This window comes from Panthera tigris, chromosome B4 (assembly GCF_018350195.1).
Source record: "Panthera tigris isolate Pti1 chromosome B4, P.tigris_Pti1_mat1.1, whole genome shotgun sequence".
NCBI classification, from domain to species: Eukaryota; Metazoa; Chordata; class Mammalia; order Carnivora; family Felidae; genus Panthera; species Panthera tigris.
In genome coordinates, this window is record NC_056666.1 from 53,454,427 (window position 1) to 53,471,787 (window position 17,361).

Consider the following 17,361-nt stretch of genomic DNA (forward strand, 5'->3'; position numbering starts at 1 on the left):
TTTCATCTTCTATAATCTGGCTGGGTACCCAAAGATGTGAGGGTCCTGAGCACAGCTGGGCCTGGAAATATCTATCTATATATCTATCTATATGTCTATCTCTCAGTCATTCCTATCCAGAAAATCATAATGTCAATTTCTGGGTATTCATAATTTTTTTCTGTGGTGAGAATAGCAAGTTGTATCTAGAGGTCATAGTCAAACTCTAGGCCTACCACAGGGCAAAATATAAAATATCTGGTGATCAAAGAATTTTTATTTATCCACTACAATGCATATTTAAAGAAAAAAATAGAAAATAGGACCTAGTCAGTCTTTGGCAAAAGAAGAGTATATAGGCCACTCTTGATGTCACTGTTTTGGTTTTGTTTGTTTGTTTGTTTGTCTCTTAGCATATGAAGGAGCAGAAGCTGGCATGTTGGTGCCTGGGATTGCAGCAAGCCAGAAGAAGCACCACTATTGTGTCAGACTGTAAAGTAGTATCTCTGGTAGGGAGGAAGAAGTAGGGCAGAAAGACAAGTTCCTAGTTCAGCAGAAAGAGAATAGAGTAAATCAGAGTTAGAGCATACTTGCTTCCTTTCTCTGCTATAGAAGATCAGTGATATAACACAAATCTTTTTGTTTCTATCTCTATTATTCATTTACAAATCATCAGCATAAATCCATCTTTCTAACGTGTTTTCCTCTGTGGAATTAACTCTAAGTGGTCCTCGAATGGATGTCTTTGGCTTATTTTTAAATAACCATTTCAAAGAATAGATAAGGCATTGTTATTAAATATATTCAAATATAAGAGGAATAACATTTTATAATGTTATTGGATGGATATAAGCCAATGGATATAAGCCATTCCTAATCCCCTCCACGATCTCCTCCAAAATCCCTGAAAAAAATAAAATATGTTTTGTTCATTTACTTGCTTACTTAACCAAACTTAATAACATTCAAAGCTCCCCAGCAGAAAGTGTCCAGTTACAAATTCACTGAACAGAAAGCAATACAATGAAGTGGACAACCTGATGGATCTTCTGTTGGTCTGATAACCTGGGTTCCATTTTCCATACACAAGAAACTGTTTGAGGACAAATTGCCTGAAACTGAAACTGTAGATTCATATTCATATCTGTATGAACACAGGGAAAACATGTTGATGTTAAGGAGCCAACGATGACAATGTGAGCATTGTGCAGATTAACTCCTGCTTCACTTAAGACACAACATCCAAATCCAGAAAAGAAAGTATCTTTTTGTCTTTGCCACCTAATCATCATAAATTAATATTATTGAAAAGAACTTGCCACTCACTCTCAATGTACAATCCCTTGATAGCTAGTTTGCAATTATCTGTATGTGGATGATCTACCTTCCAAATCATCTGACATCGACCTTTGGTGGTTTTTAGGTGATCATTTCCTGGAACTAATTACTGTGTGATAAGAAACAAGAACCAAGAAAAATAATAGACTCAACAAAGCATAATTAAGAAGATAAAGGCTTCGGGGAGAGAAAAAACAGCACAATAAAGCAGTTCTCTAACTTTGGATTCTCTAAGGTTTCCTAATAAGAAATATACTCTCACTTTCTGAGAATCCAAACAATAATTCCTTCACCTGTTCATTAACCCTCTAAAAGAAACAAAGCATTTACCCATCATGAGAAACCATAGAAGAATCTTAAACACTGTGACAGCACAATTTAATGACTTTTTCTCTTCTCATGAAAACAAAAGTGTTAATAAACTGTGACCATTTATCTTAGGCATATTACCAGAAGATCCACATGCCCTTTCTCAGAAAGTAAATTATATGCTGCAACAATGGAGGAAATATGTCCAGCTAAGTCTCTCTTTGTTAGAAATTACACTGGATTGGTTTCTATATTTCTATTAGATAAGAGAAAGCCAAAAGAAAACTTGCCTTTCTGAGTTTCAAATGAGCTCAAGAGTGTTATACTTGGATGTCACCAAGAGTCCTAATATGTTACAGAACATAATAAAAATGGTTAAAATACCTTCCCCTTAGAAACACTGCCCAGTCATACCCATAGAGTTTGGCTGTGAACTGTGGACTAAGGCTTCTGTTTCCACACCCATGGTACCATGAGACATGGAAGCTTCAGACAAAATAAATAATACCTTTGGCAGAGTATAGAAAGAAATGACAAAATTGCTGAATATTACTCAACATTGTCTTGAACAGGATAGGATATGATAGGAAATAAAAGAACAGTAGATATTCTTTGTCTTGATGCCTCTGATCCCTTCAGAAATATCTGAGAGCTAAAATATCTTTTTCATTTAGATTATTGAGTTAAAACCCAATAACACATCACATGTCCGTTCATTCCCAAAACATCAGCAAAATGGCAGTAACTGGATTTTAAAATAGAAAAGGAAAAGACATAATGCCATGAGGATAAAGAAAAGGGAACATCTGACAAGAAGAGAGAGTTTAATAGGATTTTGAAAATGGAAAAGTAGATAAATGAATGATCACTGAATTAGTAGATATGAGAAACATAAAACTGAGTAATTGCCTGTACGAGAGCAACTGAACACATGCCACACATCCCTGGAAAGCTTCAGTCAAGAGAGAAGATACTTCTAAAGGTGAGAGGATGCATGGTCCAAAAAGGGGATTGCTTTCAAGTATGTATAAGGAGCAGTTAAGCCTTTTTAGACATCCTCTGTCATTTCAACTGAATATGGCTTTTGACTCTAGAGTCTGAATAAACACACTGAGGATAGGGAGGATATACTAAAAACTGGGGATATTAGGTTTAAAAAATCCATATACTGAAAAAGTGAGATTTCCACTCCCATGTGCTGGTAACCAAGCTTCTACCTCCCGGAAAACAGATTGGAGAATCCCTGCCTAAGATAGTTTATGGGCAGTTATGAGTCGCTTAATACACAGCCAGGCCATGTACAATCACCCTACAAAGAAATTTTCCATTAATTAAGTCTTACACACATACACAGAAGTTCCAGGTAGCTTGTGTTATTCCTCTCTCTTAAATATGTATAGATAACCAAGAACCACCAGATATATGAGGAAAGCCTATAATAGTAAAGACAGAGACAAATAAAAATTATACACTCAGAGAAGACAGAGACAAAGAAGATAGATGAACAAATTTAGTTGGAAAAAGACATCATATTCTTGAAAGAAGAACAAAATATTCCTTCAAAAGATACAAAGAACAAAAGAGTCCTTGGGAATTAAAAATGGGATAGCAAAAGTTAGAAATTAATTCAGCGCTTTAGAAGATAAAGTTAAAGAAATCTCCCAAAAAGTAACAAAAAGACAAGAAGATATAAAATTGGAGAAAATGATGAGAAATATATAACAGGATATGCAGAATTCAAGCAGTAGAAGTTCTAGAAAGAGAAAATGGGGAGGGGACATATTATCAAAGAAACAATACAAATTCTCCAAATGCCCAGATTGAATACACCTAGCATGATGGAGGAAAAAGATCTATACTAAGACAATTATCATGAATCCAGACTCTGTAGCTTAAAAGAAAATCCCAATAGCTCCCAGAGAAAAGGAACTGGTCATGGGGATTAGAGTGGCACAAGATTCTCAACAGTACTACTGTAAACTAGAAAACATTGGAACAATGTCTTCAAAATCCGTAGGAAAATATTTCCAACCTAGAATTTTATATCAGCCAGAATATTAATCAGGTGTGAGAGTAGAATTCCAAATGTTCAAGGTCTTAAAATTTTTATGTCTCTTACACATTTTCTCAGGAACCTATTAGATTATGTTTTCCAAAAAAAAGGAGTAAAAAAGTAGAAGATATGATATCCAGGATCTAAGTTAACTGAATACAGGAAAGAAGCAAAGCAAATTCCCAAGGATAATGGTGAGGAAAAATTTCAAGGAAGGAGCCATGCACCAAGCCTAAGGAGATTCCAGTTCAGACTGAAAATGGAGAATTGGTGACATAGAGGTATCTCTAAGGCAAAAATGAAAACTTGTGATATGTATGAGTATTTTGAGATGTTGCCCTGCCAGTGGAGAGTTTGCTGATGATTAGTGAGAGATAAAAAAAAAATGAATCAAATAAAAAAGGAGCAATTATGAAGTCCAATAAAAATGAAAAATATTAAAAGAAAATAATAGCATGGTTCAGTGGTGAAAGATACTTACATAATCGTCCACATGGAAATAGTGAATATAATTTTATAGTAAGATATCAAAATATATGACATAACATGAAAGTATTAAAAACTAAAAGGTTAAATATTTACTTAGAACTATGGAGGCAAATTGAAGAAGAAAGAACTAAAAGAATTGCAAGTAACTTCTCTTCAAAACTAGTAAGATGGACAATGGTGAAGGGGCAGGGGACAGCTCTTTGTGCAATATGATAATTTTGCCTGGTCCTAAAAATCATTTCATCAGACTTCACTCCATAAAATCCCAAATCTCTATTTCATATATGGAAAAATATGACTATATAAATGAAGTGAGGCAGCCAAGAGCACAGTGGACCAGTGGAATGGAATCTGCATCTTCCAGTTCCCATTGCAGTGTTCTGTGCTTTTAGGAAACTTTACTCCTAGAAAGGAAATTTCAAGTTTCATTCCATACAGTCCAAAGTTGAATCTATGAAATAATCAGAAACTTGAGTACTTACCGCTCCATGAGGAAATGAGGTAGAGATTGTAAGAAACACCCTAGACCCATAACCACACATCCAACACCAATCAGTATAGGTCTATGTAATTTGGTTCCAAAATAACTCACAAAGATAATCAACAAAAGATTTCCTAGGAGAAAATTGATATTGAAATGAATATTTCAATTAAGCATGAACAATATCTTATCTTCATTCAATCATTTACTATCTAGCATTTCTTTTATAAAACCTATTCCAAATACTAGAACTGGTACTAGGGATGCAGGAAACAATAAATGAATAAGACACAATTCTTGCCTTGAAGAAGGACTCTGTTTTACAATGTCAACAAATACACAAACAGGTATCTGTGGAACCCCAACGGTTAAAGAGAACAGCAGAAGAGAAGTGAGTAGAAGGGATTGAAGGATAGTTCTGAGAGATGTTAAAGACTTTGTGTGTTATTATCTAGTCTTAGATGTGTCACCTCTGGTCTTTCCCTCCATTCCTGCTCCAGAGAATATTATAATGTTTTCCTATGTCGGAAAAGAGAAGCAAAAGTCAAATTCAGATATATATATATATATATATATATATATATATATATATATATATATGTTTTATAACTCATTGTTTAGATATAACTTTGTATTGGTCAATATAATCAAGCCAGAGATCTATGTTTGTTTTTCTCTCCTTAGAAGTAAAAAAGAGTAGATACCCACTTCTCCACTGAGTTTTAGAAATAACACTTGCTTTGAGGAGTAAATAATTCAGTGAAAAATTTATCCACATGTCTTAGAATGAATTTTAAGGATAAAGAAACTAATTGGGGAGGCCTCATTATGATGAACAGGTCCTTGATAAGTATGGTGTAAAGGGTCAAAAGAACCAAACACATGAGGAAGTTCTCATATCATACATCTTAAATTCAGTAATCAATATTTTCCCTGATCTTATTATGCATAAGGAAAACCTCTATGATGAGCTCAAGAATTATAAAAGTTTTAAAAACTTTCCCTCAATTTGTTAATACTTTTCTATGTAGTAATGTATATTTTGAAAACTTTTCTTTCCATATCTGTTTCTCTCTAGTCTGCCTTGTAAGTAGAAGAGATGTCAGTGCCTACATTATTTTATATGGACAGTGCCTCACCAAGTTCAACCACCTTGTCCTACCTAAGTCTCTAAAATTCCTATCATCAAAGCCATCCATGTTGACAGTATCATCTCTAGAAAGCCACAGTTTGAAATCCATATCCATTTTTGAAAGGAGAAGAAAGGAAGAGACTTCACTCCACATAAGGGTAAGCTGATATTTCAAATTGCATTTCTCTGTCAATAAAATAATTACCATGAGAGGGAATAGGAAAGGACAGACAAGATTTTGTCAAGGGTATGGAGAACGCTATCTATAAACATTACTGAGGAAAGGTAAGCAAAGTAATACATTTATTGGCATCTGTAAATTACCTCTCCTTTTCTCTTCAGCGATTATTTCAGATCTGCATCATTGCTCTCAAGCCACCTATCACCACTCACTTTCCATAGTTAATACTTTCTACTTTGTCAAGAAATTTGGGGCAGTCCAGTTCCCAGGTTATGGCCTTACCACTTTCCTTCTGTTTCAGAGGTTGTGGTGCCCCTCCTACCATCCACAGACTAACACACAACCTGGGCACTTCCATTCCCTCCAACAAGTTACTCCACTCATTATAATCTCTCTTGTATATGTTAAGTGTCTCCCTCTCTGATGCATTTTAATTACAGATGTTCTCTAGTTTCTCTCCAAATTGATGCAGATTCCACTTCTTTCCCTCTTGTTCTTTCCCAAAGTCACTGCTCTCTCTCTTCCTCCTAGCTTGTATATCCACTATTCAGCTAAACATGCCCTGGCAAAGATCATCAATTATCTCATCAAACCCAGGGAATATTTTTCTATCCTTATCTAATGGGATATCTTTTAATGCTTTTGAGACCGTTGAGAAATGTTTATTTTGGGAACTTGTACTCCCTTGGTATCTATACGTTCTCTCCTGTTTCCCCTCTTAATTCTCTATTTCTTCTCTTAACACTTTCGTGGGTTACTTTCTTCCACCTGTTCATGAAATATTGGTGTACCTCAAGGATGCACTCTGCCCATGGTATTTGTCACCATATACCCTCTTCTTAAATAGCCTCATCTGTTCTCTAGTTTTAACAACTACCTGTTTACTCACTAATCAGTTCCTCCAGCTCAGACAGTTCCTCCAATACTTCCAACTCCTATAACTGCAACATGGACATCACTACTCAAAATCTCACTGCTACTACCACAATTTTCCTAAACAGAACTCACCATCATACCCATAGCCACTACCACAATCTTGTCCCCCTTCCCCATTATACACTCTACTACCCAAGCTGTAAATCTGGGGATGCCTACTTTTCTCATCCACCACATCCAATCTGTCACTAAGTTCTCAGGAATTTAACTCCTAAATATTTCTTAGGTCACTCTCTTCTTTCTATTCCTACCAGTATGATCCGTGACTCAGATCCAGATAGCTCTCTCTTGTGCTTTTGCCATGCTAGAATCCTCTCTGGCTGGCTGGCCACCTTCAAATCTATCTCCAACACAGCCACAAGCATGGCCCTGCTAGAAAGCAAATTTGACCTTTGTTTTAATTTTTTTTTAATATTTTATTTATATTAGAGAGAGAGAGCTCGAGTAGGAGTGGAGGAGGGAGGGGGGTGGAGAGGACAGAAGATCTGAAGCAAGTTCTGTGCTGATAGCAGCAAGTCCAATGTGGGGCTCAAACTCACAAACTGCAAGATCATGAATTGAGCCCAAATCAGAGGCTCAACTAGGTGAGCCATCCAGGCACCCCATCTGACCTTTGTTTTAAATAGGCCCGCCTAACCTGCCATATATAAACAAACACCCATGGAGTCCATGGATAGAAATCAGGGGTTCTATGATCTTGAGTGAGAAAAAAAAAATGCGTCTTTATTTTCACTAACTTATAATTAAAGTTATATTAGCATTTTCTTTGATAGTGAGAGTAGACGCAAACTATGGTAGCCTTAACAGTACCTACGATTTTGTCACAGATTGTCACCAATAAAAGTTATAGATATTGGCATATGACATTACATTGTTGTAAATACCTCAAAATATTGACACTACTCATTACTTCAAAATTAGGGTAGATATTGTATTTAGTGTGTTGGCAAGCACAAATATTATTATATGGCAGGTTGTTTTAATATTTTGGTAACTTTATTCAAATAAAACTGGGTTTCTTTTTACCTTTTTTTCCCTTTTTACTGTTATAGTTTTTATTTCATGCAAGTGCCATAATTAGCACAGAAGACCAACCATATTCCATTTCTCACCCCTGTCCATTTCTCCAGACTCATATCTTAATAATTCCCACATAAGCTTTGTGAGTCAACAATATTGGGCTGAATGTTACTCCCCACACAAATTACTACTCTGACTCACCCTTATGCTTCTTTTTCTATTGGAATTCCCTTCACGCTCATCTAACCCTGTTTCTTCACCTAGACAACTTTTTACTCATCTGTCAAGATCTTCCCTCAGTAAGGCTATGTCCCTGCTGTATGTTTCTATAGGACCTTGCATCTATCTATGTCACCAAATGTACTGCATTCAATTAAAATTATTATTGTGTCTCTATGCCCTCCATTTGACTGTGAGCACAGTCTAGGCAGGGCTATATAAAGAGTTGTATCTAACTCCATCACCAGGATCCAGCACACAGGTGGTGCCGAGTTTAGTTTCAGGGAGTTAAGTGCTAGAATATACAATCAAGCATCACCTGTTTCAGTTTTGCTTCCCCTCAATCCTGATTTTTCTTCCAGATATTAAGTATATTAAAAGAAAAATTCACCTTGGAGGAAATAGAAGTCACTCTAAAACTGTAAAAGAATGGCATTCGTATTTCTATGTAGCTTTGTTTATAAGAGAAATCTTTCTCTTCCTCAGTCCTCCCCTATGTTCACATCTTCCCAGTCCTCCACAAAATTCAGAGAGTAAGAACAGACTTTATTCCTTCCTAGAGTCTGTTTCTGAAAGAAATTCAGGGAGATGCGAAAAACAGTTTCTTCTTCCTTCTGCACTTAGAAGAATTGTTAACCTCCCAGAAACAGCAGGAAAATAAAAATATTCATGTTTCCTTTGGAAAACAGATTCTTTTGTTTTCCATGACATATGTCTTCTAAATAGGAAGATAGAACTTTTACGAATTCTCAAATGATAGATTAAATTAAAAAAATTTAAATACTCTGCTACTTACCCTAGCTAACCAAAAAACTATTAGAATAAAAAGTCCAGTGGTGGGATATGTGGCAATACTTAGGTGTTATTTGGGAGATAATATTTAAATGAATTGTTTCTAAGCATAATCCAAAGTTAGCAAGGCTATTCATCCATTTTGGAAAACATATTATTCAGTCAAATTAGATGGCCTAAAATTGCAAATGAGAAGAATAAAATTCAGGCTAGCTTTATAGATAAAATATAAAAAAGAGTAATACAAAAATAATTCATACCAATCTCAAAGCTCCCGTTAATAAATCCAACTAGAGATGTAGGAATGTTGAATTGTCTCTCTATTTGTGTGAGCATGGAATTCATATAAGATCCAGATAGTGTTTTGGATACAAATGCACATGTTATTGCTAACAGAAACATCTAGGGAGAAAAGAATATAAGAAAACATAGAAAAAAAATTATTTTTAAATTGTATATTTGCCATTTGTTGACAAAATTTCTTCTAACACAAGGCTGATCATCTCCAACATAAGTAACCCTTAAATTTGCAAGAAACTTTTAATGCAGTCTTTTCATCTGGTCTTTCATGCCATGTTGTCTCTGAAAACTCAAAGTAGGACTGATTAGTAATATTGAATTTTGTGGGTAGTTGTAGCCTCATTATTTTATAGGTACCTCTTTTACATATGCAGAAACAGTCATTATAAATAAGAGATAGCTTTTAAATAGATCTTCAACACTACACCGCCATCTGTAGTGCAAGAAATACATATATGATAAAAAAGGAACACAGCATTACACAAAGACATTATTTCTGTAGCAAATTTGTTCAAGTTGTCTCCAAAGTAATATGCAAATTATGCAACATTAGATTGCTGCTCACTACCAGTTTATTTATTTAAAACAATATTATATATATTATAATAAAATATATTATAAAGTAATTATAAACCATTATAAAAATGTTTCTAAATGGAACAGGTATTTGCTATAAGAAACAAGTATGAATACAATAAATTTCTATATATTGAATCACATTTCCTACTTACTGATACAGTTTTAGAGGACAGTCAGGTTGATGTGATCCATAACAAAAACCAAGGACAACTTAACAAACAGAACCATTGTAATCACCAAAAGCTAGTATGGTTTTACTGAAAATGTGGAAAAGTCACAATTTTGACAGTTTTATTAAATTAGGAAGAAGCAGACTTAGATTTTAGTAGAAGATTTGGCAAAGGAGTATTGTATACTGAGTGATAGCATAGTTAAGTAAATACACAATAGAGATAAATAGATTTAGGTCATCCTGAATGGTGGTTTTCCAACCTTAGGCCAAAGGACTTTTTCCTTGGTCTTACTTAAAGATGTTTCCTGATGAAACTTCCATCCTGGAGACCATTCAATCTACTCTCTAGCCAGCAGACTCAAATCTGTAAAATCCTCACCCCTTCATCTTCCAAATTCTCAATCTTAAACCAACCCCACAATTTATATTGCACCTTGTACATTCCCTTCACAGTTATTCACAATCTTTTCTATTTCTCAGTCTTTGAACCAGTCATGACCAGCAAATGATCTCAGCAACATCACCATCAAACTTTCCCCCATCTCTGCCTCTCTAATTCCCTTCCTACCTTAGAAGGATAGGTGTCCCTTCTCCAGTACAATAGAATCCCTCTACCCATGCTTTTGAATCCATTCTTCCCATTTGAGATCTTGATTCATCAACTACTACTCTCTCCTCTATTTTCAACCTCACACTCTTTACCACCTCTCTACTAATTTATAAATGTATTTAAAATACTTCTGTCTTCATATATATATATATATGTGTGTGTGTGTGTGTGTGTGTGTGTGATATACGTGTGTGTATATATATATATATATATATATATATATATATATATATATGGTATTTTTCCCTACCCCCTGATGGTTGCAATTCCAGCTACCAACAGGATGTTTGGAAGAACAGTCTAAGTTTATTGCCTAGACTGTTTAACTTTCCATTCACCCTTTACTTTCCTACTGTATAGCCTCTCCTGAAGCTACTCCATTAAAGGTCAAAAACAACTTCCTGAGTTCCAAATTCAATAGATACATCTCAGTTCTCAGCTTTTCTGATGTTTCTGAGTCATTTGACTCCATTAATCCCTCTTTTCTTCCTGAGGTTCCCACCCTCCACCCCTCCCCTGCCCCCACACACCTATATGTCCACTTACCTGCTAGCATCTTTCTATTCAGTCTTCTCTTTGGCCAGCTCGTTCAGGATTTGTCTTGCACCCTCTACTCTGTGCTATCTGTGCTCTCCTTAGGAAATCTTATTTATTCCCATAGCTTTCCCTATCACCCAAATGCTGAAATCCCTCATATGTACAAACAGTTTAGATGAGACAATTGTCAGCATTCCTTAGTTGCCTGTAGTCTTATCCACACCTAAACTCCCTCCACCTGCCACCATAACTGGCATGTGATTTCACTTCTTAAAATGTTTTAATGACTTCTCAAAAACAAACATTTATACTTTTTTAGATGGCAAACCATGTTTCATCTATATGTCAGTAACATTCCTGCTGCTTATCCCTATACATAATATTCTACATAAAGTTTCTTTAATTCACCATGCCATTTTACATCTCAGTGTATTTTACAGGATAGTGTTCCACTTGTAATACTTTTCTTCCTCTTGTGTATATGATAAATATATACTCAATTTTTAAAAGTCAACCCTATCATCATTTCTATCGTCGAGACTTCTTGTTCTGCTCCCCAAGTAGCCTTGACCACTCACTCTACCTTCTCATCCTGCTGTGTACTGCCTCTATTATAGCCCTTATCGCCGTGCGCTTTATGTATGTACTTGGATGCCTCCTTCACTGTACTGTGAACAATTCAAATATGGGATACATATATTATTTATCTTTAGATCATTGGTGTCTAGGCACTTAATACAGGTTTGCTGAATTAATAACAGAATAAGTATTCAAAAACATCTTGAAGAAGTGGTCAGAGCTGAAAGTAAGCTGAATATAAGATGAAATGTAATAGAATTAAATACAACTGAGATGAATTGGCTGTACCAATTCATTTGGAGAAATCTGAATAGAAATTTATGTGGAAAAAGTCCTGAGAAATTTACATATGAAGCTCAATATGAGCTAAACCATTATATGGCTATATCTCTGTTTATTCTTTTATAGTAAATGTCATTTGTAGAAACTGTCTCCACACTATAAATCTTTGCAGAGCACATTATTGAGAATAAAAAAAATTCACATGGTTTTATATTTAATTTTAATTTTAAGTGTTTATTTCTGAAAGAGAGAGAGAGAGAGAGAGAGAGAGAGAGATCATGAGTGGGCGAGGGGCAGAGAGAGAGGGAGGCACAGAATCCCAAGCAGGCTCCAGGCTCTGAGCTGTTTGCACAGAGCCCAATGTGGGTCTCGAACCCACAAACCACGAGATCATGACCTGAGCTGAAGCCGGACGCTTAACCGACAGAGCCACGTAGGTGCCCCTTCAGGTTTTATATTTAAAAGCAAGGTCTACCAAATAATGTACAAATCATATTTAGGGGTATAATTTATTTTATTTAATATTTTAAGAACAGACGCTAGAAGAATCATGGCCCCAGTGTTCTTTCCTAAAACACCTAGATGGGTTACCTAAACTGTTTGGTTCTAGTCACAAAGTAAAAGCAATCAGTGGCTATTCTGACTCATGTCTAGTACGAAATAACCTCTCTACTTGTGAAGCTAGTCCTACTAGCTGTTAACAGTAATGCCACAGAGTTTGAAGCAAACTTACTGAGGACAGTCCACTGATGCTTTTTTAAGAATTTTGCTTAAAATTTACTACCATAAGGGCACAAGTTAAAGTTTAGGAGCTAATGAGCTTTGAAAAATAATAAAAAATGAAGAGTATCCAGTTATCCTCAAGTTTAAATAAACCATGTGATTATCTACTGAAAAAAAAAAAGAATTTTGCTTAACATGCATATTTTTAAGTTCAGAGAAGCAAAAAAAAAAAAAAATCTGGCTATTAAGCAGTTGCTTCCCAATTTACCTGATAAATTTGTCCTTGCAACATTTTACCATAATGTGAACATCAATGTCTAATCTTGTCATACCCCTAAGTAAGCAAATATTACATTAAAACCTTTTTTTAAATAAATGACACTTGACTTTTATACGCAAATGCTATTAATACTAATTTTTTACTTCCAAGTTTTTATTTAAATTCCAGTTAGTGAAAATATAGTACTATTAATAATAATAGCTAATATTTATAGAATGTATATAATATTCTAGTCATTTTCCAAGTATGTAAAAAGGAAAAAATCCTATGAAATAGGAGTTTTGTTATTACCTTTTTCAAATCAGAAAGCTGAAGCAATCACAAAGAGCAACTTGTCCAAGGTCATATGGCAAGAAAGCAGTTGAACCTAGGCATGAACACGGGGAGCCTGAGCCTAGATCCTTATTTTTAACCATTCAGTTTTAGGATAAGGGCATAAGAATTGAGGGATAATTTAAGGGGAATTTTTTTTGTAAGGGGAATTTTTTAAATAAATAATTAATACAGCATTTCAGGCAAATGTAGCTTGCTAGATCTAAATCATCATTCTCCACTTTTATGCACATGTATAGATTTTCCCTATACATGTATGAAGAGAAAACAAACTTTGATAAGGAGAATATTGGTGACATTAGTCTAAAAACCACTTGCAGTCACTAGCTTTAGAATCAAGACAAATATCCAGATCCCTTGGTTTAAAACAAATTAAAATTTTCTTTGAAGGCAAATGGCTTTGAAGCTATACAAAAAGAATTTGTTCTGAAATGGTCAAGAGTACCAGAAACAGCTAACAAAATGGGCATTATTCTTGCAGACAATGGTTGATATGTTGCCAAAGCTTGAAGTAAATATTTGTTTTACTAGGTCATTGTGAATTAATCATTACAAACAGACCAACAAAGCATTTCTGTACAATGAACCGTTTTCTAGGTGAGACCCCCACACTCCTCTGGACTAAAAACCCCAAAAGAGTGAACATTAAATTGGCCATTTTATCCAGAAGATCAAATCCTATTGTAACATATTATCACCTGAAAACTTTTAAGAACTTGTCTTCCATTTAAGTTCCTCAAAATCATTTCTGATTAAATTACCTGAATCAGTAGCCCTGTTTAACCCTCAGTTATAAAACCAACTTAATTAAAGCAAGAAATTATCAATATATTAGGTAACGTGACATTAACATTAAAGCACTTCATGTGAGCAGCTTTACAAACTCTAAACTAAAAAAAAAAAAAAAGTACACATACATATATCCATACACACAAAAGTCCATACCTTCATCTTGGAAAGACATCTTATTCTATGGGTTTTAATTCTTTTCTCATTTTCTGCCATGTTGTTCTTCTGAGTGTTCCAAATATTTATGTTTCAAAGCTTGAAATTTCTTAGTTCATCCTTTTAAGAAGACAAAAATCTGTTAACTGGCAAAATCATAAGTCGTCATTCTTTTGAAGAAAATATAGAATCTGAGTAACAACCAGATTCTGCTGTATTACAAAAATACCTTAGAAGCTTTTATTCAGATCTAGAAAATAACGATGTTAGAGAAGATTTAGTTGCTAATTTTCCACTGAGAAAGTTACATCAAATAACTTTAGTTAGTCTTTAGCTAGATTAAAGATATTATAATAATTTGCTATGGTCCCCTTGCAAAATAATGACCACGTGGTTAAAACAAAGGTTTTCATTTCTTTAGCCAGAACAAATAGAACCAAAGTGAGCTTTTTGGACTTACATGAAAATGCTGCTTTTAAGAACACAAAGACTTTGATTTGTGTTTGTGCTAAAAATCTGCTTCAGCAAGCCTACCAAGGCTCAAAAATCTCTATTTGGCCAGGCTCCCTCTTCAAGTTCTTTGCGTTCCAAGACTTCCCTGGAGTCTCAGGAAGGGAAACACTTTCTGGGGCACTGCTGATTCAAGGAAACCTGGGGAGATATGGAATTTTAATCATGGAAATAGTCTAAGTAAAAATAACAAATAATTCTGTGATCTGGAAAAGAATCCTACAGTTGCAAGTTAGAATGTGAGGTGTATAAGAAGACCAAATATATAAGTGGAGAGCAATATACCTACATATGTAATAAATACAGATATATGTGTACTTGTATATAATACATAGGCACACATTTTTATATGTAAAACAAGAAGATGAGTTAAACTCTATTAAATTCTACTAACCCCTTCTCAAAGATTTTGTCTATTTGTGTCTTGAAACTAGGACAATAAATTTCATATTAAAAAAAAAAAAGAAACTAGGGCATTATTTTGCCCCAAAACTAAAGTGTTTCACTCTGACAATATTTATTTTCATAAATCCACTTCAGGTTGCCAGAATGATATTTTAGTAGTATCTTCAATGTTCATTTATTAAAATCCTCTGAACAAAATCCATTTAACAAGTGATCCTCAATGATTCCCATTTTCCAAAACTTAATTGTCTTACCTCTATACATTTGCTGAATCCCACTTCCCTACATGCATGAAGGCAACAGTCTAAACAATTATGTATGAACTTAGTTTTCTTTACTCATTCTCTCACAGACAACAAATATGTCTGCTATGTACCAGACATAGTGCTAATCACAAGATTTCAGCAGTGTTTAAGACAGATAGGCTGTCTTATAGACAACAGAAACTAGTTATAACCTAGTTAATGAGTCTCTGTGGAAAGTACTTGGACCCAGATCCCAAGGAAATTCTATTTTTATTGAAAAACATAAAACTTTAAAATAAAACACAGTGGAATAGAACTGAATAGCATCAGATCAAATACAAATTGTTTGGTATGTAAGAGGTGAGAAATTCATAGATCATACATGAAAATTATTAGAGACAATCTTGGCAAATCTGAATGGCATACACATGAACTCATGCTGAAATCCCCCACCTAAAATGCCAAATCACCTTAACTATAGAACAAGTACATGGCCCTAGTTTTGGAAAAACCAATAGATAGGGTTAATTTTTCGAAAGAATGGGAACTGCTATTCTTTGGTTCTCATTTGTATTATACCTGCTTTTTATTTTATACCTGTATTATAAACCTCTCAGCTGCTCTCGTTCCTTCCTTCTCATGATTTAGAATCTGGTCTTTCCTCTGTCTTTTTTCCTTCTGTTCTCCTTGCTAATATCTGAGCCCAATTATGGTCACCCAATGAAACAGTACAAGAGGGAGAAAACTTATTCCTCTTCCATGTCAAAGTTGGCTTTACTCTTTAGTGGCTAAAGTCATGACTATTCTAAATGCCTATTTTCCTATGCAGCCACAGAACATAGAAGGTGGAGTTAGTGACACAGAAAGTCACTACAAAGGGGAATTCTGTAGTTCTTTCTATGTGTTGTGATACTATGTAACCATCTTGAGCAGGTTTTATCACCATGCCTCAAAGATTTGTTTGAAATGTGTTTACTATCTTGAGAGAAGTTCTATAAACAGTTGTCTTGACTGGGGTAAGAGGTAGTGTGTGAAGCTAAGCACTTGGAAGAAATTAAGTGTGATTGAGTTAATAGTAAACTTTCCCTAAAAATTTTTTGGCTTTTCAGATATGTTTAAAACTTTTAATGAAGGAAAATAAACAAAGGAATGAATAAAATTTATTCTGTTTGTTTAACAAAATTCATGAAATCCAATGGTTAATGTCACCATCACTTTTGAGCACCGTGGCTCTGAATCAGGGAATGCACGTGTTGTTTCTTCATATCTCATGGCCCTGCAAGTGCCAGCCATGTGAACAGTCCCTTTTTGTTAGCACAGTGTTGTTTACATGGTGACTTCTGCTCCTGGGACTACAGTGTCACCAATAAATCTCCATCAATCATTACTGTTAATGAAAACAACTTGCTTGAGTTTTATTAAGTGGAGAAGCATTTTCTTTCACTAACTCCTTCTCAGCATTCAAATGAAAGCAGGTAATTCTTTAGTATGTGTTCTCATACAAATGTGGTTGAGTGTCTTCCATACCTAGCGGTCATGACTCTGGGGGTTTTTGTTTTTGTATTGTTTTTTAGTTGTGGTAAAGGCACATTATAGAATTAACTAAATGCACATTTTTGGTATTTGGATCTCTAGAACTTTTTCATCTTGCATGACTGAAATTCTATAACCATTGAATAGCAACACCCTGGGGGTTTTGGCACCCCTTGGTTGTCAGCCCTTAATGATATGTTTCAGTCACAAAAGAGTGCAATTTTTACAAAATGAATAAATGGTCCTGTTTGTGCTTTCCCCCCAATGTTAAGTATCTAGACACAGTTTTTTGTTACTATAAATCACTGAAGAAACATGTATACATTTAATTTTACATTATTCTATACTATTAAGAAAATAAAGGCTTTCCTTTATCATGACAAAACTAGCAATACATAC

General features: G+C 34.7%; 1 protein-coding gene across 1 annotated transcript in view; it reads right to left on the reverse strand.

Annotated features, from left to right (window-relative positions):
• Positions 1–14,818, reverse strand: part of SLCO1A2 (solute carrier organic anion transporter family member 1A2) — a 53,089-nt gene extending 38,271 nt beyond the window's left edge. The window contains exons 1-5 of the mRNA XM_015536192.2: positions 14,730–14,818; positions 14,270–14,389; positions 9,190–9,331; positions 4,651–4,783; positions 1,017–1,123 (exon numbers count right to left, since the gene is read on the reverse strand). Of these exons, the coding sequence (XP_015391678.1) occupies positions 1,017–1,123; positions 4,651–4,783; positions 9,190–9,331; positions 14,270–14,329 (442 nt within the window). The 5' untranslated portion in view covers positions 14,330–14,389; positions 14,730–14,818. The remainder of the gene's footprint in view (positions 1–1,016; positions 1,124–4,650; positions 4,784–9,189; positions 9,332–14,269; positions 14,390–14,729) is intronic.
• Between the last annotated feature and the right edge of the window lie 2,543 nt (positions 14,819–17,361).